This window comes from Apis cerana, linkage group LG1 (assembly GCF_029169275.1).
Source record: "Apis cerana isolate GH-2021 linkage group LG1, AcerK_1.0, whole genome shotgun sequence".
NCBI lineage: Eukaryota > Metazoa > Arthropoda > Insecta > Hymenoptera > Apidae > Apis > Apis cerana.
The window spans coordinates 19,309,500-19,336,540 of record NC_083852.1 but is presented as its reverse complement, the minus strand read 5'-3'; the positions used below and the strand labels follow the sequence as shown (position 1 = coordinate 19,336,540).

General features: G+C 22.5%; 8 protein-coding genes across 44 annotated transcripts in view; 3 read left to right on the top strand and 5 right to left on the bottom strand.

Annotated features, from left to right (window-relative positions):
- The window catches only part of LOC107993064 (semaphorin-1A), a 154,227-nt gene extending 152,864 nt beyond the window's left edge, over nt 1–1,363 (bottom strand). For both annotated transcript variants that reach the window (XM_028664445.2, XM_062087393.1), the window contains exon 1: nt 27–1,363. The gene's annotated coding sequence lies outside the window, so the exon portion shown is untranslated. The remainder of the gene's footprint in view (nt 1–26) is intronic.
- Nucleotides 1,364–2,958: 1,595 nt separating this feature from the next.
- On the bottom strand, nt 2,959–11,416 carry LOC107993072 (E3 ubiquitin-protein ligase Nedd-4). 28 transcript variants are annotated; one of them, XM_062087368.1, is made up of 17 exons: nt 10,964–11,102; nt 10,136–10,302; nt 8,342–8,542; nt 8,097–8,257; nt 7,544–7,712; nt 7,319–7,434; nt 7,063–7,186; nt 6,333–6,482; nt 5,722–5,772; nt 5,389–5,662; nt 5,231–5,289; nt 5,076–5,141; nt 4,717–4,946; nt 4,521–4,642; nt 3,771–4,410; nt 3,209–3,351; nt 2,959–3,141 (listed from the first exon to the last, which is right to left on the bottom strand). In XM_062087368.1, the coding sequence occupies exons 2-16, from the start codon at nt 10,286–10,288 to the stop codon at nt 3,249–3,251; spliced, it is 2,619 nt and encodes an 872-aa protein (XP_061943352.1). In that variant the 5' UTR covers nt 10,289–10,302; nt 10,964–11,102; the 3' UTR covers nt 2,959–3,141; nt 3,209–3,248. The 28 variants fall into 28 exon arrangements, with proteins under 28 accessions (XP_061943352.1, XP_061943353.1, XP_061943357.1 ...); XM_062087369.1 differs by having other exon boundaries at nt 3,219–3,351; XM_062087373.1 differs by having other exon boundaries at nt 7,544–7,700.
- On the top strand, nt 11,072–13,485 carry LOC107993068 (endoplasmic reticulum-Golgi intermediate compartment protein 2). 3 transcript variants are annotated; one of them, XM_062087404.1, is made up of 6 exons: nt 11,072–11,246; nt 11,756–11,926; nt 11,998–12,370; nt 12,512–12,762; nt 12,863–13,123; nt 13,195–13,485. In XM_062087404.1, exons 2-6 carry the CDS (start codon nt 11,824–11,826, stop codon nt 13,380–13,382), a joined length of 1,176 nt encoding a protein of 391 aa, XP_061943388.1. In that variant the 5' UTR covers nt 11,072–11,246; nt 11,756–11,823; the 3' UTR covers nt 13,383–13,485. The 3 variants fall into 3 exon arrangements, with proteins under 3 accessions (XP_061943388.1, XP_016904751.1, XP_028520240.1); XM_017049262.3 differs by lacking the exon at nt 11,072–11,246 and adding an exon at nt 11,515–11,654; XM_028664439.2 differs by lacking the exon at nt 11,072–11,246 and adding an exon at nt 11,540–11,680.
- A 91-nt stretch (nt 13,486–13,576) lies between these two features.
- Nucleotides 13,577–14,618, top strand: LOC107993071 (heat shock factor-binding protein 1). The gene is made up of 3 exons (XM_017049265.3): nt 13,577–14,009; nt 14,091–14,157; nt 14,373–14,618. Exons 1-3 carry the CDS (start codon nt 13,911–13,913, stop codon nt 14,459–14,461), a joined length of 255 nt encoding a protein of 84 aa, XP_016904754.1. The 5' UTR covers nt 13,577–13,910; the 3' UTR covers nt 14,462–14,618.
- On the bottom strand, nt 14,530–17,140 carry LOC107993070 (CBY1-interacting BAR domain-containing protein 1-A). Of its 4 annotated transcripts, XM_062087407.1 has the most exons (10): nt 17,037–17,140; nt 16,574–16,725; nt 16,395–16,496; nt 16,160–16,288; nt 15,876–16,056; nt 15,543–15,767; nt 15,343–15,375; nt 15,063–15,224; nt 14,873–14,980; nt 14,530–14,801 (listed from the first exon to the last, which is right to left on the bottom strand). In XM_062087407.1, exons 2-10 carry the CDS (start codon nt 16,603–16,605, stop codon nt 14,682–14,684), a joined length of 1,092 nt encoding a protein of 363 aa, XP_061943391.1. In that variant the 5' UTR covers nt 16,606–16,725; nt 17,037–17,140; the 3' UTR covers nt 14,530–14,681. The 4 variants fall into 4 exon arrangements, with proteins under 4 accessions (XP_061943391.1, XP_061943393.1, XP_061943392.1 ...); XM_062087409.1 differs by having other exon boundaries at nt 14,530–14,980; XM_062087408.1 differs by lacking the exon at nt 15,343–15,375.
- LOC107993069 (secretion-regulating guanine nucleotide exchange factor) lies at nt 16,801–19,015 on the bottom strand. Of its 4 annotated transcripts, none has more exons than XM_062087402.1 (5): nt 18,571–19,015; nt 17,732–18,299; nt 17,442–17,666; nt 17,216–17,368; nt 16,801–17,143 (listed from the first exon to the last, which is right to left on the bottom strand). In XM_062087402.1, exons 1-5 carry the CDS (start codon nt 18,592–18,594, stop codon nt 16,968–16,970), a joined length of 1,146 nt encoding a protein of 381 aa, XP_061943386.1. In that variant the 5' UTR covers nt 18,595–19,015; the 3' UTR covers nt 16,801–16,967. The 4 variants fall into 4 exon arrangements, with proteins under 4 accessions (XP_061943386.1, XP_061943387.1, XP_061943385.1 ...); XM_062087403.1 differs by having other exon boundaries at nt 16,801–17,140; XM_062087401.1 differs by having other exon boundaries at nt 16,801–17,140; nt 18,737–19,013.
- A 1,396-nt stretch (nt 19,016–20,411) lies between these two features.
- On the top strand, nt 20,412–22,943 carry LOC107993067 (cell division cycle protein 23 homolog). The gene is made up of 7 exons (XM_017049261.3): nt 20,412–20,718; nt 20,792–21,453; nt 21,548–21,727; nt 21,808–21,972; nt 22,078–22,324; nt 22,392–22,653; nt 22,750–22,943. Exons 1-7 carry the CDS (start codon nt 20,618–20,620, stop codon nt 22,858–22,860), a joined length of 1,728 nt encoding a protein of 575 aa, XP_016904750.1. The 5' UTR covers nt 20,412–20,617; the 3' UTR covers nt 22,861–22,943.
- Nucleotides 22,944–23,063: 120 nt separating this feature from the next.
- On the bottom strand, nt 23,064–25,977 carry LOC107993066 (uncharacterized protein PF3D7_1120600-like). The gene is made up of 3 exons (XM_017049260.3): nt 25,777–25,977; nt 23,749–24,984; nt 23,064–23,654 (listed from the first exon to the last, which is right to left on the bottom strand). The coding sequence occupies exons 1-3, from the start codon at nt 25,834–25,836 to the stop codon at nt 23,199–23,201; spliced, it is 1,752 nt and encodes a 583-aa protein (XP_016904749.3). The 5' UTR covers nt 25,837–25,977; the 3' UTR covers nt 23,064–23,198.
- Between the last annotated feature and the right edge of the window lie 1,064 nt (nt 25,978–27,041).

Sequence of the window (27,041 nt, the reverse complement as noted above, 5' to 3'; positions counted from 1 at the left end):
TAAGTGATAACGTTCATCATACTCACCGCAATGCAGTGACCGCCACGCTTGTATCATGCAGAGCTTCCCTCCTTCGTCGCTGCGAAACTCGTGAAACGGGGGTTGAACAAGGGCTGCTGTTCGTGACAGGAACCACCGCATAACCAACAGTCACGTTTGTATCAGCACATCGGTTCGTATCAGTAAAATGGTCACTTTCTACACCGCACCACACGCGTTTCGTTCAAACAAATGCGACGAACACCGTTTATTTCCTAAAGAAATATCAGCAATCACAAGAAACGCGAAAACGAAAAGTTTTTCGAGCTTGTAGGGCCGCCGAATCGATGTGTGATGTTACACTTCCCAGCTGTCTTTTTTGATTCTGCGGATGTGCCCGTTGCTATCGCCATCTGACGATGAATCTTCAAACTATTCTGTTCACGAATAAGCGCGAATATTTAAACATTACATTAATTTCAACAATTACGAATAAATATTCCAACATATATTTACAAATGCAAATTATTTATATAAAATAATTCGGATGAATTTATAATTGATTAATTCATATTTAAGTTAAGTTATATTATATTTATAGAAATATGAAATTAATACTTTCCAAAACAGCTTATAGAATACATACATAATGCAATTTATTTGTATAATTAAATTTATTTTCTACAGCATTTTTTTTTGTATATAAGAATATAAGTTAGTTTGTTTTTAATATTTTATTAATATTAATGCTTAATAATTATAATATGTAATTTTGTCATGTTTATTTCACATAAATATAATAAAAATGTATGTATCCTTTGTAATTGAAACTACAAGATATTTTTATATATTTACATATAAAATAAAGAGAGGTAAATTGGAATTAAAATAAGTCATATATTATTTCTTTGCAAGTTATACATTTGAATAAGTAAATAAATCATTTATATGGATATGACATTATGAAGAAATTAAGTCACTTTATTTTTAAACTTCGCAACAATATACCTTGCACAATATTTTAACAAAAGCAATAAATAAAACTCAGATATACTATTATTAAGTAAAATATATGAATTCTAAAGCAGATAATAGAAATAGTAGTAGTAGTAGTAGTAGTAGTAGTAGTAGTAGTAGTAGTAATAGTAATAATAATAATAATAATAATAATAATAATAATAATAATAATAATAATAATAATAATAATAATAATAATAATAATAATAATAATAATAACAATAATAATAATAATAATAATAATAATAATAATAATAATAAATGAACAATTAAGTAAATATTTTGAAATATGGAACTGACAGTCTTAGCTTAATCCGACTAAATTTTAATTTAGAACGAGAAGAAATATTATATTCGAATAAAATATTGACTTTTTAAAAGAATATAATGTGTTGAAATTCATTGTTACATTTCAAATGTAGGTTTATCATATAAATACAAGCCTAATTCTCGTCATAAAAAGATATACACAAAATCGAAAATAACTAGAATTTAAGGCCACAAAATTTTTGTCGTAATAATAATATATATTTATTATCTAATGTATATATGCATATATATTTACGCGCGCGCGCACATATATGTGTATCTGGGGATTTATCTGCTACAATAAAATAAACTGTACAAATAGGATGGAATGTTTCGTTAACTTTAAATACTAAATATTTTTTTAGAATGCTTATTGGTTTTTCGAAATAACTATTATTATACAAAGTAGGCATTTACATATAACTTTGATCACGGTATCTTCGATTAATTAGTTTTAGGAAGTGTAACATTTTTAATAAAAGAATGTCCACTTTTTCACAAATATTGTCAAAATACATAAATAAATTTTACTATTTAAGCAATTTGATATCTATTTTTCTTATCTTATTTAATGCTATATACAATGAATTAAATATAGCAAGTTGTTTATAATAAGTTTCTAGAAGAACATACAAGAAGAACATTGTTATATATTTATGCAGAACTTTTATATTTATGAAAAAATTTATTATATGAATAATTATATAACAGATACATCAATTTAAAAATATTATTTTTATTAAATAAATATATATTAAATGAAATAATATTTTTTATAATAAATTTATAAATTGACCAAAATAGCATACCAAAAATAAAACTAATTATGAATTTCCTTCTTCATTTTTTCTTAAGTTATTCTTCTTGTTACATGTTCTTTTTAATAATTAATTTCCCAAAATTTTTTTTGTTTATATACTTTTCGATTATATGTTATCAAGAAATAAAATATATTTTTTATTCCTTGTTTCTATAATAGGGGTGTGTGTGTGTGTGTGTGTGTGTGTGTGTGTGTATTTATAATATAAAACAAATTATTGGTTTAAAAACAAATATCAAATTGAATATTGAAAAATAAACTAATAAAAATAATATCTTATTTTGTGTAAAAAGTTCAGAATTGTTTTAATAAATTATATTCTTAGTTTTATATCAAAAAAAATTAGTTTTAGATCAAAAAAAAATATTTAAACTCAAATATTACATTATTTATCACAAAGTATATAATGTCATTCTATGATATAATTTATACGTATAATTAACTCAAATATAATTGAAATATAATTTGAAAATATATTTGAAAATTTTAACAAATAATATGTCATATAATTTAGAATTTCTTTTTTCATTTTTTATATTTAAGTTTAATCTGACTTTTAAATATGTAAATTCATATTATTTATAAGTTCATTTAATAATGAGATATTTTATGAACAAATTGTGATAAGTAATTTATAGATTATTATCTTATCTAAAAGTTATATACAATTAATATCAGTAATATTTTTGTTATAGTGGCAAATAAAACTTTCCCAAAAAAAACCCTTTTGGTCTACTAACCATCAAATGGAATTACATTTAAAAAGTGAACATTAATAAATTATAATTTATCAATTTATCAATTATTGAAACAGCATTTGAAATTACTATCAATTTCTTTTTTTTTTTTGTTAAATATAGCTTACAATTTTTAAAAAGTGCATCATGCGTAAAATCTGTTTGAATTATTGATAGCAGTTAAGTAATGTCTAAATATACTTTTCATTGATTTGTTTCAATGTTGTAACTAGCAGTCAAAAGACACCTAAGTCTTCAGAGTGCAGAAAAATGTTTATCCTGTTAAATAGTTAATCATATTAGATAGTATATATGCTAATGTATCTATATGTATGTATATATGTACATTATATTACAGATATCATCATAAAAAGGGGTATTTCGTGCTAATCCACTCCAGCAAACCCTTGAGAACCTTCAATTGCTTTTATCAATTTCTCTCTTAGTTGTTGATAACTTTCATATGGAGGGAGATCTATGCGATTAAAACTGAAAAGGGAACATTGATCATCAAATACAATCTTATTTTTTTCCTCACTTTTTTTTCTCAAATCTTCATTATATTTTTAATATTTTTTATTTTTAAAATAGAAAATAATAAAATTGAATTAAAAAATTATAATTTTTAACCTCTTGCTTATAATGACATAAGAAGCGTAATATATATTTTGCTGACTAAATATGATAAATATGAATTAAACTCATAATATGTATACACATAAAATTGATCATAATACAAAAATTACATCATTTTGTCGAACGATTTTATTATCGAATATATAAAATACGTGAATTAAATTATTAAAAAATAATCACGGCAAGAGGCTAATTTAAAAATAATTTTAATTTTAATTTTAATTTAGAAAATAATTTTTTAACCTTCACGTTAAAAACTTAAAATTACATACCAAGTATGAGCTCTTGGATAATTTTCTGGTGTACCCCACTTCTCAATTGTAAATAATTGTGGACCATTGCTACCATAAAGTTCTTTAAAACCATTCATAGGTACTCGTGATGTACCAGTAACAAATTGTAAAAGTCTAGATCTCATTTCATTACTGAATGAAAGTACTACTCGCCAAAACCACTGAACAACAATGTGATTAGCATGATAGTCTCCTTTATATAATGTATTTTGTTTCCAATCTCTCACATCAATATGTTGAATACCACACATTAGTAATTCTAATTCATGTTCATCAAATATTTTAACTAATGTTGGCGGTATAAGAGCATTAAATCCTTCTAAAAATGCATTCATTTGTTCTTGAACTCTTGATACGAAACGCCATTGTATAACTAAAGCAATATATTCATCCTTATTTTCATCTGTCAATGGTATATTAGCACCATCTGGTTTAAGTTCTCTTTGAGATGTATGACCAAAACTTTCTTCATCAACACAAAATGTAAGTTCTAATTCACTAGGATCATTTTCTTTAATCCATAATAATGAATTATAATATTCAGAATCAACACTTTCCATATCTTTCAAATCAATAGATTTACCTAACATCATTTTATAAAATGGACGAATAAAAAATGCTGTAAAAAAAATGAAATTTTTTTTAGATTTTTATTTTATCAAATATTTTATAACTAAACTAATGTAATTTAAATAAATTAAATAAATTAATAAATTAAATAATTCTTACCATCTAACAGCTTTCCATGATAAACAGCCATACCTGCTATACGACCAATAAATTTGAAATAATTTAAATGTTCTTCATTACATACTCCAGAAAAAGGATTAATTTGCAAAGTATAATTATCCCTACAAACATTTTAATTATTCAATTATTATATTTTATATTTTATATATTATTATTATTATACATATATACTTACGTAGCTGAATATTCAAACAATCCATAATAAGGATTAAACATTTCTTTAGACAATAGGAAAAACCATTCTCGAGCAAGACCTCCATAATCTAAACCAACTTCTCCTTCAAATTCAACCCACAATTTTGTTTTTAATATTTCTACTCTGTTAACAGAACTAATTATACGATATGAATCTTCTAAAATGTTATTTCGACCCACTTTTATTTCAAATTTATTAGGAACATTATTCTAAAAAGAAAATATAATTATAATAATATATATATTATTATAATATATAATTTTTATAAGAACTCCTATAATATAATTATAAAGATAACTATTCTAGTATTATATATTATATATATTATATATACTTACAGGCTTTCTTAATTGAGATTTAAGATATTCGTATTTACGCTTATAATCTCGTGAATATGGTACAGCCTATAAATAAATAATAAATTAACAAATTGAATGAAATATACTTTATAGTATGATTTTTCAAATTATTTTTTTGCATTAAAATCTCATACCGGTCCAGCAATTTGAGGATTAGACATACGAGGGTCTTCCCATTGTGTTGTTCTGGTATCTATGAGACAATAGAAAAATAAATATTGCACAATTAAAGATTATCGAAATTATTAATTATTATTTTAAAAAATTTAATCATAATTAGATATTAATTTACTGTGATCAATAAAAAATATCCGGCCATCTGTATGAACTCTTTCTTCCCAGCCTTCAGGAAGAGGACCAAGCTGATCTAAATCGCTTCTAGGTGTTGTGGAAGGAGCAATATGATTAGGAATCGAACTTGGACGTCCTGTTCGAGGATCAATCCATGTTGTTGTTCTTGCAGTATGATCGATAAAAAATACTCTGCCATTTGGTGCTATTTGCATGCCCCATCCAGGTGGTAATCCTTCATCATTTGCCGGAATCACAGGTTTTGGACTTTCAATCTAAATAATAAAGAAACAAATTGAAGAAAATAATTACAATAAATAATTCTTATACTTACTTGTTCCGATGATCGTCTAGATCCAGCTGGACTATCCACACTATCATCACTCTGTAAAAGTAATAATAATATTTAAAAGTAATAATAATAGTAAATTTTTATGTAATATATAGAATTGGTTATATAACAAAAAAATTTACATCTTATATATTTTTAATATTGCCAAAATTTATATTATATTATTCATTATCATTATTTGTTTATAATAAATAATATTATTTATAATATTAATCAAAATAATGCAATATATTAATTCATATAAAAATTCAAAATATAAAATTTTTATTGAATACACATGGAATTATAATATATTACTAATACTAATTAAATATTTATAAAAATAATAATAGATAAAAAGTTAAAAACTTTTATTATTACAATCAAGATTTTATTAATTTATTAATTATAATAATTAGTTTACAACCAATTGTATGGTGAAGTTTTAATACATATACGTTTTAGATTAAAATATAAAATAATAAAAATATTAATGAATTATATGAAAAATACACTTTTTTCTTATAAATTTTAAACTTTATTTTCTTAATATTAATGTATATATATATATACATATATATACACAAAACTAATTTATATAATTGAATGAGTACCTGGTCTTCATATTCACTAAGGTAGCCACGTTGATCAACAGAACGTCCAGAGTCTGAAGAAGTATCCCTACTACCCCCTTCCCTACGATTCTCAATCTCATAATCTCTCGCATCTGAATCTTCACCATCCGCGCGGAGAACTTCACCATCCTTACACACACATGCACAAAATTGCTAATATTGCTAATTTCTTGTTTATTGTTTAAAAGATTTTAAGATTTCGTATTGTTTAGATATTCATATTTTTTTTTCTTTTTTCTCCCAATTCATATATATTTTATAACACATTAATAGTTATATACTAAAATATATATCTATAAATAAATAATATTTAGATATAATGCATTTATGAATGTTAAACAAGATTATAAATGTTTTAGTTACAAATTTTTGTTAATTTATAGAAAAAAGACAGAAACAAAAAAGATATGTAGCCTAAAATTATTTATACAAGATGAAAATATAAATAAATTTCTATCATTCACAAATATATTTAAATGATATAATTATTAACATATTATATCTTATACTCATATAAATTTTGTTTTGTGCGTGTGTGTGTATTTTTTTTACACACAACTAGTCTACATAAACTTTAAATTTTAGAATAAAGCATGAAACATAATATTTTGTTATAATACAAATACTTGAAAGCAAATTATGCTGACTAGTTAATAACTATGCATTTTATAATATAATTTATAATAAATTATGCAATTATCAATATTACCTGATTAATTGAACTTCTGAGTCTATTTTCATCATCTGCACTAATATGAAAACGACGTTGAAATTCAGTTGCTGCTGTATTGAAATTTCGCTCAATTGTCATATTTGCACTAGATGATGTAGTACTAAAATGTAAAAAATATTTGCAATATTTCAATTTCATTATTCATAATATAATATCATAATATCATAATATCATAATATAATATCATATATATAATATTAAATAAAATAGATGAATAATATATAATACATACGATTCTGTTGGACGTTCCCATTGTGTAAATCTTGCTATATGATTAACATAGTATGTTCGCCCATTTGCATCTTGTCTTTCTTCCCACCCTGGTGGTAAAGGCCTAATAAGTATAACCTAAAAAAATATTAATGTATTATTTTAAAATAAATAATATTATTATTAAAAGTTGTTTTAAAGTTATATAACATTTTTAGCTCAAAATTATTTATATAATTGTATTTACATCTGCAGCTTGTTCTACAGGACTATTATTTACTGGTTGCACCATTTCCCAACCTCCTGAGTCAGATGTAGTGTCTCCATTGTCATTGTCTGCATTTGATGAGTCAGAAATATATGCATGATATACTTCCAAGGTACCCTTCACTCTTGAACGCTGACTGGAATGATTACTAGCCATATCCTCGTAAGTTATTCATTTTGCATTTGCAAATGAAAGATACGAAAGAAATATATTAATGAACTAAACATGAAAATTGGTGATATATAGCCAAAAAATATGATTAGATGAAAAATTATTTCAAAATAAAATAATGCATATAAAAATAATAAATATAAAAATGATATGAATAAAAATGATAATTTTTATTTTTATCGTATATATAATTATATTACATATATTACATATACACATATATAATGTGTAATAGCATATATAATTATCACATCGTATCTATAATTTAGGGCCAAATAATTTTAATGGAAAGCTAAACAGATTTAACTTTTAAAATATACAGAAATACACAGCTTTAAGCATATATTATAAAAGTACTTACCTACGTGGACGAAGTACATAACGCCTAACAGGTATTGTACGACCTTCTTGTTCTTTAGGCAGATTAAGTAATGTTAATTCTACCATACCAAGAAAATCATCTCTTGTTAATCTATTCTCATCAAAAACTTGTAGCACCAATTTATGATCAACAGGTTTAACCTAATAATGAAAAACATATCTTCATTAACATATATCTTTATTGGATTTATCTCAATATTTATATATAAATTATATTAAACTTACTCTAAATATAAATTCTTCTTCCCAAACAGGATTCAATGTCTTTTTTTTAGTTTTTGTAAGTGCAGAATCTATTGTCTGATCACCAGATATAGTATTTAAGTCAACTCGTACATAAGGATCGCTTGCACCAAAGATATCTTTTTTTGCTAGTTGGTGCCCAGCGATCACTTTTAATCTCAGCTTTCGGGTAGCTTCATCTCTCTGTACAAAATTTAAAAAAACAAGAATTTTAATTATGATAAATTTCCAAAATTTGGAAAATTATTATAATAGTTATTTAAAGAATTTTTTGCCTATGTATTATTTAAAATAAATTATTTTATAATTAAATTAATCTCTAAAAAAATAAAACAAACATATCTGAAAAAAATTTAAATTTTGTTATGCAAACTATTTATTAGTTAAATATTTAACTTATTTTATATGTATATATTAATAATTATTAATAATTAATAATTGTATTAATAATTAATAATTATTGTAAGAAATTTCAATTGAATTTATAAATAATATATATAATAAATAATGATTAATTTGTTATTAAAATATATTTTATTTAACATTAAATATAAATATATATAAAATATAGAACACTATAAAAATATATATAATTATACGTGATATATTAAATGGAAACGATTTTTTTTTTAATTTTTCTAATTGTATGTAATTATAATAAAATATAAAAATATTATTAGTTTTATATAATTTATATTATAAATAATTTAATGCTTATCAATAAAAAAATATAAATATTTCATATTACGATTATTAATTATATGAAAATTTTATTATTAATGCAATAATATTACTAATCATAAAGTCAACAACTTATTGCAAGTAACACCCTTTCAAAAGTCTATCAATCAAAAATCCAACCTGTACTTGTCAAACTGTCAAAATAGTTACGTACGGATTCTCCGTCAGCTCCAGATGTTGGATTATACCCATAAACATGTTCCTCTGCCATTAACGTTATATGTAATCGATTTGTTTCTAATCGTCGATTGCTACGTTTTATAAATCTTACAATTTATCTAGGTTCACAGTTTCTTATGTGCCATCAAGAAACCTATTTTGTCTTAACCCCTCTTAGTTGCTATTGCATGAACGAAACGGATATGACATATACGCGCTTAAAGATGGCTAACTTCCTTTTAAATATTCAAATATAATTAAAATTCATGTTTATTATTTAAAAAATATATATTATTATGTAAAAAAATATTGTATATGTTATATATTGTTTTATTCTTTATTAATTTATATTAATGTTAAAAAAGATAAAATTTCTAGATACAAATATTTATAAAAAATTTTTAAATATGTATCGCTAAACGAGTAATTTTAATGCATATGCAAATATTTCTTTAAATTTTTCTAAATAGAGATATCTTAGATATCTTTTGTTATTATCTTAACAACATAAATGAAATTAAAATTTAAGATTTAAAAATTGTAAGATTTAAAAATTTAATTTTTAATCTAAATATAATTATTCTAAGATCGATATATTCTAACGTCTGATATAAAAATATTTCAGAAAGAAATCTTTTTTTAATCTCTTGATTAAAATTTTAAGATTAAAAAGATCTTTGTGTTAACAATGATAAGAAATAAAAGAAATAAAAGAATTAAAATAAAATGTATGATAGTAAATTACTTTTTTTTAATTCTTTAATTTGATATCATAAAATAATGATAAAGATGAATAATTTTTAAATTATTTTAAGATAATGCATACAATGAATTATATAAATATTGATATACATAAAAATATAATTATTTACATACTGAAGATTCTGTCAATGAGAAGCGTCCTGGTCTTGTATTAACTTGCAATACCCGAGATGCAGAATGATGTTGAGTATTCCAAGTATAAGCACGAGTTCTTTGAGAAGGTGATTCAACACCAGTATATATTGGATAGGTTAAAGTACCTGGCATCTTGTATTCTTAATCTTTTAATATTTTACACATTAATGAAAAGATTATTCAATATTATTGTTATATATATTGTATCTTTTATATATAAATTTATATTAGATAGATAAGATTTAATAATGACTTATTTAAAATAATTGTTGCAATTATTCCTAGTAATATTTTAAAAAATATACTCAATATAAATATCGGTTAAATCAATTTTCACTCACAAAATAAAGCATTTCATAAGATGAAGCATTTCTCTATAATATTTTAAATTGTTCTATTTATACTTTCGAGTATTTTTAGTATTATATATAAATAAACTAAAATTAATTGTTTTTATTTATTATTGCACGTAAAAATTTTTAACATAACAATATTAACTAATATTTAATAATGTTTCATTTGTCAGTTTGACTGAAGTCAATAAAAATATTACATATTTATATCATAAATATGTAATATTTTTAATATATAAGATACATAGTAAATGATATGTAAAATATATAATATAATGATAATTTTATATAAAAATTATTATAAAAACATAAAAACAAAAAAGTAAAAAGTGGCAATAATATATATGTATATATATACTTAAAAGTATATATATACTTTTAAATATATATATATATATATATATATATATATATATATATATATATATATATATATATACTTAAAAATTAATACTTTTTAATGAAACACGTGCACATAATTCACTATTAACTTTTAAAATTACTGATTTATTTGCATTTAAACTTTCAATATAAATAACATATGTAATGCATATGTCGTTCTTATTACACTATTTCCGATGTGAACGTTAAATGTAAAAATCATTTAAGATAAGAAATGCTTTAAATCATTAAAGTGATAACATGTACATACTTAACCATCATGAAATTAACTAATACATTGAAAATTTTATAAATATATATACATACGTATTAAATTTATTCTCGTCGAATATTCTGTAATTAAATAAATGAAATTATATACTTACATAAATAAAAAATTTATAATATAACTTATCTATTTGAATAATCGCCCATTATTTGAAATTATAATAATATTAATTAATGTTTATATTATATTGAAACATTTGATTAGTATTTTCAATTAATTTGCTTATATATAAGCTTTTTTATAAGTACAGTGGCATCTTTAGTCACTATATAAATAGTCAATTTCGTTTGTTTCTGAATATGTAATTCGAAATAATCAATTCAATAAGAAAATGTTTGACATTTGTATTGAAGTTTACAATTATAACGTATGAATGCTTGCCACGTGGAACTTAGTATATATTTGAAATATTGTGTAGACTTTAAATATGTACTTATATTTGTAAATATGTAAATATACAATATACATGTTCGAGGTCAATGTAAAATTTATTAAATTAAAGTAATATTGAAAAATATATATTATCTATCTAAATTCAGATAAAAGTATATTTAAATTTATTTTTACATGTTATAGGTTAGTAGAATTTAGTTAGAAAATAAATGTTATATATTCATCATATTTGAATTTTAAAAATTGTTAAAATGTTACGAAGACGAAATGTTAATATTAAAACTGTCAAAGAATTGGATGCATTTCCTAAAGTTCCTGAACCATATGTAGACAAAACTGCAGTTGGAGGAACATGTGAGCTTTCTATCAATATTACTTAATATTTTGATTTAACTATACATATTTATTTTCATTTCTATTTACAGTCTCTATATTTACAATCTGCACTATTGCATATTTAATAATAGCTGAAACAAGTTATTATCTTGATAGCAGATTGCAATTCAAATTTGAAACTGATACAGATATTGATGCAAAATTAAAAATAAATATTGATATAACTGTTGCTATGCCATGTGGTCGTATTGGTGCTGATGTTTTAGATTCCACAAATCAAAATATGGTTGGACATGAATCATTAGAACAAGAAGATACATGGTGGGAATTAACCCAAGAGCAAAGATCTCACTTTGAAGCTTTGAAACACACAAATTCTTATTTAAGAGAAGAATATCATGCAATCCATGAATTATTATGGAAATCAAATCAAGTTACTTTATATAGTGAAATGCCAAAACGGTGTATATATGCAATATTATATATATTATTATTATTATATCATCTATGATTATTATACATTATGTATATATATATATATATATATATATATATATATATATATACATAATATATATACATATATTACAATTCATTTTTCAGGACTCATCAACCTATTTATGCACCAAATGCATGTCGTATTCATGGCAGTTTAAATGTTAATAAAGTTGCTGGAAATTTTCATATAACTGCTGGAAAATCATTATCTATTCCTAAAGGACATATACATATTTCAGCTTTTATGACTGAAAAAGATTATAATTTTACTCATAGAATAAATAAATTTTCATTTGGTGGGCCTAGTCCAGGTATTGTTCATCCATTAGAAGGGGATGAAAAAATTGCTGATAATAGTAAGTATACATAACAATAATATGTAAAATATTATAATATTTAAAGTAAAAATTAATATTGTAATATAATATATATAATTTAAAAAAATATATTTTTTAGATATGCTTTTATATCAGTATTTTGTGGAAGTAGTTCCCACAGATATACAAACTTTATTAAGTACTTCCAAAACTTATCAATATAGTGTGAAAGATCATCAAAGACCTATTAATCATCAAAAAGGATCTCATGGAAGTCCAGGAATTTTTTTTAAATATGATATGAGTGCACTTAAAATAAAAGTTACTCAACAACGTGATACAATATGTCAATTTTTAGTAAAATTATGTGCCACTGTTGGAGGTATTTTTGTTACAAGTGGTAAGTTTTATTTTATTTTAATAATTTATATCTTGTTGAAAATAATTTTTATTTCACAGTAAATTTTTTAGGATTAGTGAAGAATATTGTACAAAGTTTTTGGTATGTTGCTTGTTGCAAATTTTTGGCAAATAAAAACAAAAATGACCAAATGTATTCCATTTCATCTAATAATCAAAATTATCAAATGATTGGAACAATAAATCTTCTGAATGTTCCAGCACCAGAAAATGTGGATATTATGTTTAAACCTCAATAAAAATAATTTTTTAATTTAATATTCTTAAATTAATCAAATTTTAAAAACAGATAATAATAATCTTGTATATATATTAATAAAATTAATAACAATTTTATAATTATCAATTGCGTATTCTTTTTACTTCCAATTTCTTACTACAAAATTCAATATTTTTTTGAAAACATTATTTTTGCTTAATCTGTATGCGCCTTTATGTTTGTATTGTTAGGTGTAAACTATATTTTATTCAAGATAGCAACAAATGGAAAGAATCCTATTTAAATTTCCACCAATAGAATCATTTATTCGAATCATATAAAATGTACTTTCAAAAAAAGTAAATAAAAAACTTATTATTTCTGAATTACGGAAATGTTTGATCGAAAGAAATGATATTTTATTTACATTTGTTAAATCAATGTTTTAATGTTGTACATTCTACGTAATAAAAGTATCTGTTTACTGGAAATCTTCGCATGCGCTCGCGAACTATTCGAAAGAATAAAGTCATTATAAAGTGAGATTGGATAACTACATTATTTAGGAATGGCAGATATCAAACAGGATCATAAAGGCGAGGATACTGATAATTATGGAATAGGTAATAATGCAGAACCGAAAAATATGCAAGAATTAACAGAATATGTGAGTATCATTTAATTCAGTATCGTATTTTGTATTCATATTTCGATCATGAATTTAATTATTTATATATCTTTTTTTTAGGTGCAAACATTATTACAAAATATGCAAGGAAAATTTCAAACAATGTCGGATCAAATTCTTGGAAAAAATATCCTTTTCTTATCAAGTATTTAAAATGCACTTCCTTAAATAACCTTAATAAAATAAAATGCAAAGTAAAGCATACATTTACATAACCTTTTGATAAGAAAATATAACTTATATATATGAAAAAAAGTAAGTTTATTTAAGGAAGTTATATTATATATATTTACTATAATTTTTTTATAAATATAATTAATAGATATCCTTAATATAAAATACTAGATGAAATGGGAAATAGAATAGATGATTTAGAAAAGAATATTACAGATTTAATGACACAAGCTGGAGTAGAAGGAGGTGATAAATAATTATATTTATTGTAACATCAATTTTGATATAGAGTCAAAGAGATCTTTTTTAATATCAACAAATAATATTCTATAAGAAATATTTATATATTATATTATATTAATATGTACATTTGGTTATTAATATAATAAACTGATTTCTTTTGTACTGATATAATGCATATTTTATTTCCATTTTGTTTTTAAATAAAAATATAAGATATACTTCACTAATATAAGATCAATCATATTTGATCATCATAGGCATTGTTAAAAATTTTTGATATCTTGGAATTGATGGTATTGTTTTAAGTATAAATTGTTTTTGTTTCTTCTGTCCAGAATCAGTTTGTAATTCAATCTAGAATTGTGTAAAATATTTTGAAAGTAATAGATTATTAAAAATTACATAGATTTATGCCTGATTCTCACAGGTTTTTCTTTAGTAGATTCAGATTCTGTTTCTTCTGAACTATTTCTAAATTCCTCAATTTGTACAGATTCCGATGAATTCGTTTTTAAGCTTGATTTTGTAGAATCCTATATAAAATTTATTATATATATATATATATATACTGATTATATATATTCAACTATTAATATATAATAAAAATTAACTTACTGTAGATTCGGTTATATGATTTACTGATTTTTGAGAAACTCCGGGCGAAGACATAAAACGACTAGCCAAATTTGTAAGGGAATAAGACTGTCGAAATGAATTTCGCCCAACAGTGGTCAATCTTGCAATTGAATCTGGTACATGCATCGCTTCACGAAATTCCTGAAATTAATCATTATTTTAAATTATTAAAATATATTATAAAAATTTGCAATTAATTTTCATAATTTAAATTATAAATTAATATAAAGTAAATATGACTACTTGAATAAAAAATTACCCCATTCATGTTTCCTCTTATTATTTGAAAGTCCTGTGAGAAGATATCAAAAATAATACCAATTTACAGTATTTACAGTATTTTCGAAACATTATACAATATTATATATAGTATATTATTTATAATAAAATAAAAAATAAAACAAATATCCAATATTCTATATTAAAACTAGAATATTTTTTAAGTAAAAAATAATTTACCTCTAAATCTTTGACTTCATCAATTCCTGCAATATCATGATAACCCTTCGTCAATAATTCAAGAGTTTTTGCATGAAAACTTAATTCAATAATAATAAAATCTAAAAGTATAGTTTTCAAATCATGTAATTTTCGTTTTTCAAATGTATCGATTTGTTCTTCTAAACCCTTAACAACTCTTGAAACTTCGACAGAAGCTTTCATTAGCTCGGATTCAGCTTGAGACTATTTTTCTTTTTTTAAGAATTTAAACTAGTATACTTTTTAATTTTTGTACATAAATCAATGAATTATACAATAATGAATAAATCAATAAATTTAATACAAGGATACGATCATCTGTCTATTTCTCGGATTTCGTTCTTTAAGTCTATCTAAATGTCTTTTTCTTGTCAATTCTTTATCACGTGCTGTAAATGTATTTTTTACATCATCACGAGCGTTTTTGCAAATTGTCGCATACTGAGAAAGTGAAGAAATTATTTTAGCATCAAATCTTTGCACTTGAGCATCTCTGAAACATCGGATAAAAATTGCAAAAAATTTGAAATATATGAAATAGAGAAATTTATTGCAAATATTTATTTATACTTATTCAATTTTATAAATATACATACCTATAATCGCCTATTACCGATAAAGTCATAGAAAAGTTTGTCAATCCATTAGATAAAGATCGATTTATGGTTTCCGATTCAGCATAAGTTTGTATAATTTTTGCTATTTCATCTCCTTTATCACGTAATCTCAAAATATATTATATAATAAATTATCAAAAAATAAAATAAAATAGAACAATAGAAAAAATAAAAGATCGATATTATAAAAATATAATAGTAGTTAATTATAAACCTTGCTGCTTTTCTTGTATATGCTGCGAATGTTGTACATAATTCCGCAAAATGTTTCTCTACGTTGGATATTCTATCTTGTACAAACTTTGCTTCTTGTTCCCTGATGAATAATATTAATAAAATAATAATTATAAATGCAAATTTAAATTTATATGATAAATAATTGAAAATACATACCAAATGCTGCTTTGAGATCTTGAACGTAACATTTTATCGAATGTAATATCGCAATTTCTTTTATTTAAACCAATCGATCTTCGTATGAAACCAACACACTTCTATAGTTACGTTCGCATGAATACTGATTGTTGGCAGGTGGTGCATTGTACCTACAGGTGAGGTCGATTTCCTATATCTATACTATACTAATTTGTCGTTTAATTATTTAAATGAAGATACAATTCTTTTATGTAATATTCAAAAAGAAAATTTCTTTTGTTTCAATATTCATTATCCATTATACACATTATGTACATACATATATTTATTAGATAAGAATACATATAGGGATTTCATAACATAAATTATTCAAGATAGTTTTCTTTTATTTATTTTATTTTATTTTTTATTATTATTTCTTAGGAGATATTTTTATTACTGCAAATGAATGAGCTGCACCACTTCCGACAAGAATACCCACATAATCATAAGAAAGTAGAAGTTGTTCCGGAAATTTAACATCTTTGGTATGGCCATTTCCGCAATTTCCATGTTCATTCCATCCCCAACATAAAATTTTTCCATCTTCTGAAATGAAACATTTTTTTAGACATTTTAAAATATTTTTTTTTTTTATATAAATTATATTATATTATATACCAGTTAGCGCAACATTATGTTCTGAGCCTACAGAAACTTGATATATTTTAGGTATATTTTCAAGTTGTATAACTTTCCAAGTTGGTGATTTTTCTAATTGTGCAATACCCAATTGTCCATATGTATTTCGGCCCCAACCAAAAATATAATTATCTATTAATAAAATAATAAAATTTAAAATATTATTTTATATAAATATTAATTATAAAAAGTATGTATACATTACTCTTTAATATAATCACATGCGACCAACCACTATATAAATTAAATGGTAATTTAAATTGAAGATCTGATAGTTTTATAGGAATTAATGTTTTCGGAAATATATCTGTATTTATTCCTAACTGCCCATATTTGTTATCACCAAATGCATAAAAATTTCCATCTTTTGCTACCGCGATCGTATGGTGTTGACCGCAACTGATATTCTCAATGTTTGATAATGTCAAAACTGTATAAAATCATTATAATCTAATCTTTATTTATATTGCTAGAAACTGTTTTAAACTTATTTACCTTCTGTAAAAGTATATACGGCATTTAAAGATTTTTCATTTTTTATGGAACTTAAACCTAATTGTCCTTTACTAGCTGTCCCCGCTACAAAAATTTTATAATCTTCCGTTATTAGAACGCTATGTCTTAAACCTATAGAAATTCTTTTGATTTTTCGATCAATTACAACCTCGAAGGGTTCATGCGTCCATTGTAAATTATTTGGATGCTTTCCCAATTGCCCGAAAGAATTCGAGCCCCATACAAATAATGTGCCTTCTATTGTTAACGCAGCAGAACAATCCCAACCACATACTATATCCACAATAACTTTATTTTTTAGTTTTCCATTTAATTTTTGAAATAAAAGAATATCTTCTTTTGTAGAAAAACCCACTTGCCCTTTATTATTCCAACCGCAAGAATAAACACAACCATAATCATCTAAAATTAAGGTATGACCAGCACCACCAATTATTTTTTTTATTTTTTGTGGTTCTAATGAGCATTTTGATAAATTAACTTCACACGGTAAAACACATTCTTCCGATCGAAATCCTTGACCAAGTTGGCCGTGAGAATTAGCACCCTATGAAATAAACAATTTTTATTTAAAATTATTTTAAAATATTCCCGCTCTTTAGAATGATATCCGTTTAAATCTTTTTTATCGATCATGAGTAATTTCTAATGATTGTAGTTTTATGCACACTATTTTTAAATATATTTGTTTATATCGATATTAATAATCATATAAAATAATATTTTGTACTTTCAAAAATATAAATTACAATTATCAAAATTTATATTTAAATAAAATAATTGTAATTATATATGATAAAAATTACTTATTATATTACCCATGAAATTAAAGAATAAGACATTATAATAATATTTGTAATATTCTAAAATACTTTTTATTAAATATTCATTAATTTCGAGTTATTTAAATTTTAATATATAAAAATATATTAAAAATATTTTTAAACTTATCTAAAACTTAAATACACAATGTACACTAATCACATGTATAAATATCATCACAAACAAAACATAGAATAGATTTATCATCCAATGTACTTTTTTATCCCACATCTAACCTAAATTATAGCTTATATAAAACAATATTATTAATTTTACAACATATAAAAACTGAGGATTATTTAACTTTGATCCGATTTCTCTTTTTTTCATTTTCTATCTGATGATTAATTCCACGTTTTTAATGTTAGATTATTATAATTTTTCGATTTTCATGAACAATTTTTTAATATTGCTTATATCGTAGATAAAATTTAACTTATAACGCCATCTCTTTGGAAAATGCTTAAACTTATTATATATTGTTATCGATAACAAAATAAATTTATTTATTTAATTATAATATATATAATTATATTATATATATTATAATTATATAACATTATAATATAATTAATATTAATTATATTATAATAATAACATTATATTTTCAAAAATAAATTTATTATATTTTTTCAAATTTTTGGATTTAATATCTTTTAAATATTTATAATATATGTATGATCTTTTCAAATATTTAAAAATCATTTATATATAAAATAATTACAAATTAATTTGATAACAATTATTGAAATATAATCAAGAATATATTATGTTTGAATATGTTATATTAATTAAAAATATATTATGTTTATATATTATATTATGAAATCGTCATCTTAATGATAAATTATAAAATCAAGAATATAATATCTATATTTTTTTTAAAAATTGAAAAAGAATATAAATAATGAAATAACGTGTTTGATTGATATTTCGTATCTTATTCATGATTATGTGCTAATAAAAAAAAAGTAATTAAAGAAAATGAAATAGAAAGATAGAAGAGAAAAATAAAAGAAAGATAAAATACAATAGAAATATACAGAATAAAAATACAAATATACAGAAATACAAATAAAATACAAATAGAATAAAAATATTAAAATCATTTTTATAGTGCTGCACAAAATAGAAAAAACAATCAATAGAAGAAGATTAAAAATAAGATAAGAATTGATTATTATCACCATCTCTTAAATAACAAAAGTATTTCTTTAAAGGTGTTTAGGAAAAAAATAAAAAATGGCGCTGATTTTCAATTCCAATGTTAGCCTGATCTACCTTTAAAGAAATATCTTTGAGATCTTGAGATTTAAGAGATGACGCTGATATTTTTATCCTATTTCTATTTTTTTCTTTTTTTTAAGTGTTTCATTGTGGTATTTTGAAAATGGATTACAATATTTTTACCCTATTTTTTCTTTCATTTTTCTGTTCTTTGTTCTAAAATTTATTTGTTCAAAAGCAAGTTTGATATCTAATTAACTTTATTGTTCTATTTGTTTAATTTGATTAAAATATATTAACGAAATCTATTCAATCCAATTTTTATTATAAGTATTTACATATTATACATCTATCTCTATTATTGTACATTATATATATATATATTTATATTCTTAATATGCTAAAGGATATAATATCTATTTTGTAGTTAAGTAAGAAAAATATTTAATAAAATTTATACACCTGATTGAATGTTTGAATGTTGATTGAATGTTTCATTCTATTTCTCATATTCTTTTATAATTCCATATATTCTCATAATTATAAATTATTTTATTTTTAAAACTGCGTAAAATGATATACATATACATGATTTAATTCCATGTATAACAAGTTTCAGCTTTTTTAAGAAAGATGGTGCTATTAGTTAAGTGTTAAATTAAAAGATATATAGTGCGTATATATTATAATGCGTATAAATAATTTTATGTTTTGTTTGATAAATTAATCTATTCAAACATGAATTCTTTTCTTGATATGTACAGAATTATTGTTTAGTTAATTTTATTATAACATCGAATATAATATTGATGTAACATGGAAGAATTAATAAAGTTTGACATCAAAGAGGTTAAAACTGATCTTTTACGCGCGATAAACGAATGTTCCCAACGCGGATTATTACATACTACAAAATGGTATATTCAATTGATATATAGTCAAACGAATATTTCATTATTATAGGAAATGAAAAATGTATTTTTCCTACAGGCTAGCAGAATTAAGTTATTCTCTAAAAGATGTTAAATTAAACATTCATGATATTACCGCCGATTTATATTTATCGGATACAAGCGATGAGGAGGATACATATATTTTAGCAAAAACGTATTTTGATTTAAAAGAATATGATAGAGCAGCTTATTTTACTGAGCAATGCAAAACTCCAAAAGTTCGATTTTTACATTTATATTCTCGCTATTTATCTGGAGAAAAGAAAAAAATAGATGATATGACAGTAGTTCCTCCAGATCCTTTAAAAAATGAAAGTTTAAGATTATTATGTGCTGATTTGAGAAAAGATCACTTGGCAGATAAACTTGATGGATTTGGTCTTTATCTTTTCGGTGTAACATTAAAAAAATTGCAACTTACCAAAGAAGCTACAGATGTATTGGTTGAAGCAACTCATAAGCAGCCTATGCATTGGGGATCTTGGCTAGAATTAGCTTCTTTAATTACTGATAGAGAAAAGCTTGAAAGTTTATGCTTATCTAATCATTGGATGAAGCATTTTTTTATGGCTCATATGTATTTAGAGTTGCAATTAATAGATGAAGGTTTAGCGTTATATTGTGAATTACAATCAATGGGATTTGAAAAGAATGGTTATGTACTTGCTCAAACTGCTATTGCTGTGCACTATAGAAGAGGTAAATCATATTTTTAAACAAATTGTTAATATAAAATTTTTAATATATTATTATAATATATAATATATTAAATTATAAAAAATTTTAATTTTAGATGTTGATAATGCTATAGAAACATTTAAAACAATAATAAAGGAAGATCCTTATTGTTTAGATAATATGGATACATATTCTAATTTGCTTTATGTAAAAGAAATGAAAGTTGAATTAGCATATTTAGCACACAGAGCAACAGAAATAGATAAATATAGATTAGAAACATGTTGTATAGTAGGTAAGTTTATTACATTCCATAGCAAAACACGTAAAAATTTATTATTTTATTGTTTGATTAATCAAAATATATTTTTTCAGGAAATTATTATAGTTTAAGAGGAGATCATCAAAAAGCAGTAATGTATTTTCATAGAGCATTGAAATTAAATCCACAATATCTTTCTGCTTGGACATTACTTGGTCACGAATTCATGGAAATGAAAAATACCAATGGCGCTATTCATAGTTATAGACAAGCTATCGGTTAGTGAATTTTATATGAACCTTCATATTCATACACAATATTAAATATACAATATTAAATATTAAATATCTATTTCTATTGCATTAATCAATTTCTTTATATAGAGGTTAATAAACGGGATTATAGAGCATGGTATGGTTTGGGTCAAACATATGAAATCTTAAAAATGCCGTTTTACGCATTATATTATTACAAACAAGCTCAGCTTCTAAGACCACATGATAGTAGAATGGTATTAGCTTTAGGAGAAGCATATGAAAAACAAAATAAAATACAAGATGCATTGAAATGTTATTATAAAGCATGTAATGTTGGTGACATTGAAGGGATGGCATTATTAAAATTAGCTACGTATGTATTAAAAATATTTCCTTTATGACATGATGTATATATTTAAATTTGTTCTAATATACTGTAGGTTATATGAAAAATTAGGTGAACATGATCATGCAGCAGCCGCTTATACTGATTTTGTGATGGATGAATTTAGAAATGCAGATAGAACTGATTTAAGTCATGCATATAAGTATTTAACACAATATCATTTAAAGCGAGAGCAATTAGATTATGCTAATCATTATGCTCAAAAATGTTTGCAATTTGATGAAACAAAAGAAGAAGCTAAAGCATTGTTAAGAACGATTGCTCAAAAAAGAGGAAAATTTGAACATTCAATGGTGGTAATTAAAAAATATTTATTAATAATAAAATAAAATCTTATTTTTATCTTAGAATTAAATAATATTAATAAATATTTAACATTATATTAATTATAGATAGAAGATATGAATGAAACAGACCCAGTTATTGAACAAGGAGAAAGACCAGATGTTACATCAGGAAGTCAATTATCGCCAATGAATTTATCATTTATGCCTACGCCATAAAATACTGAAGAAAATATCTTAATCCTCTAAATTTTGCTTTATATATTTTGTACATATTTTTAATAAATATTTTTAACATTAAATTATCGATTTTTTCATAATAAATTTTTCTTTATTTTACATATATATATGTATATACAAAATTATTTTTTTATAAAAAACTTTATAGATAAATTTGTTTAAAATAAAAATTATTATTATATTAAATTAATATTTAATATAATTATTATGTATTATTATATTAAATTATTATTAAATTATTATAATATTATATAATTATATAAAATTATTATTATTATTATAAAAATATTATTCATAATTTTTTTCTAGAATATTATTTAAAAAGTTCCTGAAAAATTGTTATAAGTAGGAAAATCCATAAATTCGGGATAATCGTAATAAAGATGTGGCATAGGTGGTACAATTGTTATCGTGTTAATACGAGAATTATAGGTATTTATGGAATTTTCATACGTCGAAGATGCTAATATAAAATTTATAGGATCATATATCTGAGACATTAGCGGTCTATTTTGTGGTATTTCAGGAAAACCAGGAGGTGGACGAGTACATCTTGGAGAAGTATTTGCATCATTAGATATGTTTAAGTGCCTTATTACATCATTCATATCAGGAATTATAGATGTATCTTCATCGAAGCCAAGATCTGTTGATGAAGATGATGTACTGCATGACGTAATTTGTTTATGTGCGATTCTTAAAAACCCAATACTTGATTCTTCATTGTCCGCTATATAATTAAATGTATTTAATTCTTGTACTATCACTCTACCCTAGAAAAAAATAAATAATATGTTAGAATTATTGATATAATATACAATATGAATAGAATATGAATAAAATAAAAATATTGTAAATAATATATACCTGAAAATGATTGAATTGAGATTTGCAGTAAAATTGTTGTTCAGAAAATCGATTCGCATCAGTTGATATTATTTCAACATTGTCATCTATCTCTAAAAGACTGTTATCTGTTTGTATAGCCACTTCTTTATATTTAATATTTTTATATTTTCGTTTATTAAATTTTATTGGCATTCTTGAAAAACATGATTTATCTTTAGGCGAAACATTTTTTCGAGAATTTTCTTTCTTTTCTTTCTTTGTATTTTTGTCATTTTTATATTTTGTATATTTTTCGTTTTCATGAGATATAACTTTTTTTCTTTTATCATTGGCATACTCATTCGTTTTCTTCATTCGTTCCTTGTTTTTTGATTCAGGTATAAATGGGGAATTGTGAGAATAATTATTGATTACTTTACGACAATAAAAATTATTTTGTTTTGATTTTTCGCACTTACAAGAAGCACAACATGTATGGAACAAAGAGGATTTAAATTCGTCTTCCGAAGAATTATATTGTTTTTGAAATATTTGTCCATCTTCTTCTTCATCTACAGAAGAAATGCTATCTTGTTCATCAATGAACGATTTTGAAAATTGTGTTTGAAAATCATTTGTTGTACTTGACAACTCATTTTCTGACAATTCATTTTCTTGAGATGTAATTATTTCAGAGTTTATATTATTAATAATTGATATCTCTATAGGATCGTCTACGTTGCATGATTCTATAGATCTGTTAATATCTTCATTCTCTGTTTTCATATTCATTATTATTATATCATTCGCGATGTTCCATAATTCAGTAGAAGAGTCAAAATTTTCTTCGATAGTTATTATTTTATCACTATCATCATTGTTTTCCTTTCCTTTGTGATTCTTATTATGAGACAACACACTTTTATCTTTATTTTCTGAATTTTCTGTTTTTGGTTCTGTCTTTATTTCCTTTTCTTCATCGTTTGGCTCATATTTTTTATCAGTTGAATCCTTATGTGTTTTCTCTACATATTTTTTTGAATTAACAAATTTCGAAAAAATTGTATTAAATATATAAAAACATAAAAAATATGCTTGGAACATGATATATTTAATATTATTTTTCACTGATTGGAAAATTTTTATCAATGACATGAATATTTTTAATATTATCATTTGTGAATTTTGTTTCGATATTTTCCGAAATAATTTTCGTTTGCTTCTGAACACAAATTTTAATAATTCTTGACGAGGCAATATTTTTTGTTGAATTACCTTGAAAAAAATATAATGTAAAATATAAATGCAATTCTTATAATGTATTTAAACTTTTTTTTTACTAATTAAATATAAATTATTATATTATTAATTTATAAAAATAATTAATAATATAAATAATATTAATAATATAAAGTAAATTATAAATTATATTTTTAATTAAATATAATAATATATATAATATATATATATATATATATATATATATATATATATATATATATAAATATTATAATATTATATATTATAATACATTTACAAACAATATGAAAAAATATATATAATATATAAATATATATAAAAAAAATGAATTGTTAAGTTTTGAAACGATACATTTATATACAAAATTAGAAAATGTTGATCATTAAACAGTATACAAATATTAAAAATTTGTATGATGAAATACAATTACTGAATTTCGTGCGAATTTTGCGTAAAGTAATTTTGTGTAAAAATGAATACTTTTTCGAACACCAAAAAAATTTATTATTGCATAAATATTATTAAAAATTAAATAATTTAATTAAAACATAATTGATGTTAATTTATTTATAAGATAATGCCATTATACCATATATATATATATATATACCAAACGCTATATTGTTTCGAGTGATAAGTATTTTAATTAAAAAAATTATTTTTATTTGATTCAACAAGAAAATATTACAAAATAGCAAATATAGAAAAAAATTATTATATAATTATTAATATATAATTGTTAAATTAATAATTTCTAACTTTACATAATTGTTATTCTTTTTTTTTTTTTTAAGCGAAAGTACTTACTTTATAATTGAAGTGATATTGTCTATTTTTATTCCTTGTATTTTTATTTTTCTTTGCCATGATTGTTGATTATCACTATTAAAATTAAAAAAAAATAATAATTTAATAAAAAAAAAATAAATTCAAATTTCTGTCTAGTTTGTAGCAAACACTCAGTAACGCACAGTACAACGGACAAGTCACAAATAAAGTAGAAAATTAGCCTGATGTTCTATATAAAGGAAGGGAAATATCGGTACCTTGTTTCCTGATTGGTCAGCAAGAGAAAATTTGGAAAGTTCAAAAGAAATTCGGGGGTGATTATCCCTTCCGAAGTTTCAGGTATGAATTGTTTTGTTTGATATTCTTTTATTTTCAGGTCAATTTGCCTTTTCAATGTTGTTTATTATTAGATATGTTAATTAAATCGAGTTCTATTCACACTTTAAAATAATTAATAAAAAGATTATGAAAATTTTTAATTATGATTTTGATATAATTTTTAAATTTTTAAACTTTGATAATTAATATATATTTGTTAAATAAAACCGTACAATGGAAAATGCGTGTACAATGGAAAGGAATAATTTATACCTGTTCCTTTGAAATTTTAGAAAGTTTAGACTTAAGGATTAAATGTGGCAAGCTTGTTTTAAAGAATTACAGTTATCCTTTTATTAGTGTTCTTTTATTACTTATGTTTACCAAAAATTGTGTTCTTTTTCAAATATAAGAAAAATATTATACAAAGGATGATTTCATAAAGATTGTATTCTCATAAAGAAGTAAGAAGATTTCATAAAGAAATAATTCTCATTTATATTTTATAATATATTATTAAAAATTTACTTTATAATAACTTTATAAATCTTTGAATTTTATAAAATTATTTTTCATTACTATATAAATTAATTGATTATTAATTGATTATATACAAACTTTATTAATATTATATATTATTATTAATATTATATATTAATATTAATATTATATTTGTATTAGAGATATATAGAAATTTAACAATTATAAATTGTTATTTCTTAAATTCACGCGAAAATTTATGCATATATATTTATGTATATATACTTACATGCATGCATATATTTACATTGGAATTGTTGACGTATAACTGTCAACAAGTGTAAGTATATGCATGCAATAATATAAACAAACACCATTTATTGCTATTTTAATATATCTTAATTGCGTAATTTTTAAAATATCTAAAATTATATATAATTTTTTGAATTATTTTTTATCTTTATGTTATATTTTTTTAAATGATA

Coding starts and splice junctions, on each gene's coding strand:
- LOC107993072 (XM_017049266.3), bottom strand. CDS start 10,288: ATGCCAGGTACTTTAACCTATCCAATATATACTGGTGTTGAATCACCT. Junction 7,187..7,318: donor TGGGAACGTCCAACAGAATC/GTATGTATTATA, acceptor TTTACATTTTAG/TACTACATCATCTAGTGCAA. Junction 4,947..5,075: donor AATCTCAATTAAGAAAGCCT/GTAAGTATATAT, acceptor TTTTCTTTTTAG/AATAATGTTCCTAATAAATT.
- LOC107993068 (XM_062087404.1), top strand. CDS start 11,824: ATGTTACGAAGACGAAATGTTAATATTAAAACTGTCAAAGAATTGGAT. Junction 11,927..11,997: donor AACTGCAGTTGGAGGAACAT/GTGAGCTTTCTA, acceptor TTCTATTTACAG/TCTCTATATTTACAATCTGC. Junction 12,763..12,862: donor TGAAAAAATTGCTGATAATA/GTAAGTATACAT, acceptor TATATTTTTTAG/ATATGCTTTTATATCAGTAT.
- LOC107993071 (XM_017049265.3), top strand. CDS start 13,911: ATGGCAGATATCAAACAGGATCATAAAGGCGAGGATACTGATAATTAT. Junction 14,010..14,090: donor TGCAAGAATTAACAGAATAT/GTGAGTATCATT, acceptor TCTTTTTTTTAG/GTGCAAACATTATTACAAAA. Junction 14,158..14,372: donor GGATCAAATTCTTGGAAAAA/ATATCCTTTTCT, acceptor AATATAAAATAC/TAGATGAAATGGGAAATAGA.
- LOC107993070 (XM_062087407.1), bottom strand. CDS start 16,605: ATGTTACGTTCAAGATCTCAAAGCAGCATTTG. Junction 15,768..15,875: donor CGAGAAATAGACAGATGATC/GTATCCTTGTAT, acceptor AAAGAAAAATAG/TCTCAAGCTGAATCCGAGCT. Junction 15,225..15,342: donor TAAGAGGAAACATGAATGGG/GTAATTTTTTAT, acceptor GATTAATTTCAG/GAATTTCGTGAAGCGATGCA.
- LOC107993069 (XM_062087400.1), bottom strand. CDS start 18,805: ATGTGGGATAAAAAAGTACATTGGATGATAAATCTATTCTATGTTTTG. Junction 18,300..18,736: donor TTGTGATGATATTTATACAT/GTGATTAGTGTA, acceptor TTTATTTCATAG/GGTGCTAATTCTCACGGCCA. Junction 17,369..17,441: donor GCATGTGATTATATTAAAGA/GTAATGTATACA, acceptor TTTTATTAATAG/ATAATTATATTTTTGGTTGG.
- LOC107993067 (XM_017049261.3), top strand. CDS start 20,618: ATGGAAGAATTAATAAAGTTTGACATCAAAGAGGTTAAAACTGATCTT. Junction 22,325..22,391: donor GCATTATTAAAATTAGCTAC/GTATGTATTAAA, acceptor AATATACTGTAG/GTTATATGAAAAATTAGGTG. Junction 22,654..22,749: donor AATTTGAACATTCAATGGTG/GTAATTAAAAAA, acceptor TATTAATTATAG/ATAGAAGATATGAATGAAAC.
- LOC107993066 (XM_017049260.3), bottom strand. CDS start 25,836: ATGGCAAAGAAAAATAAAAATACAAGGAATAAAAATAGACAATATCAC. Junction 24,985..25,776: donor AATATCACTTCAATTATAAA/GTAAGTACTTTC, acceptor ATTTTTTTCAAG/GTAATTCAACAAAAAATATT. Junction 23,655..23,748: donor CTCAATTCAATCATTTTCAG/GTATATATTATT, acceptor ATTTTTTTCTAG/GGTAGAGTGATAGTACAAGA.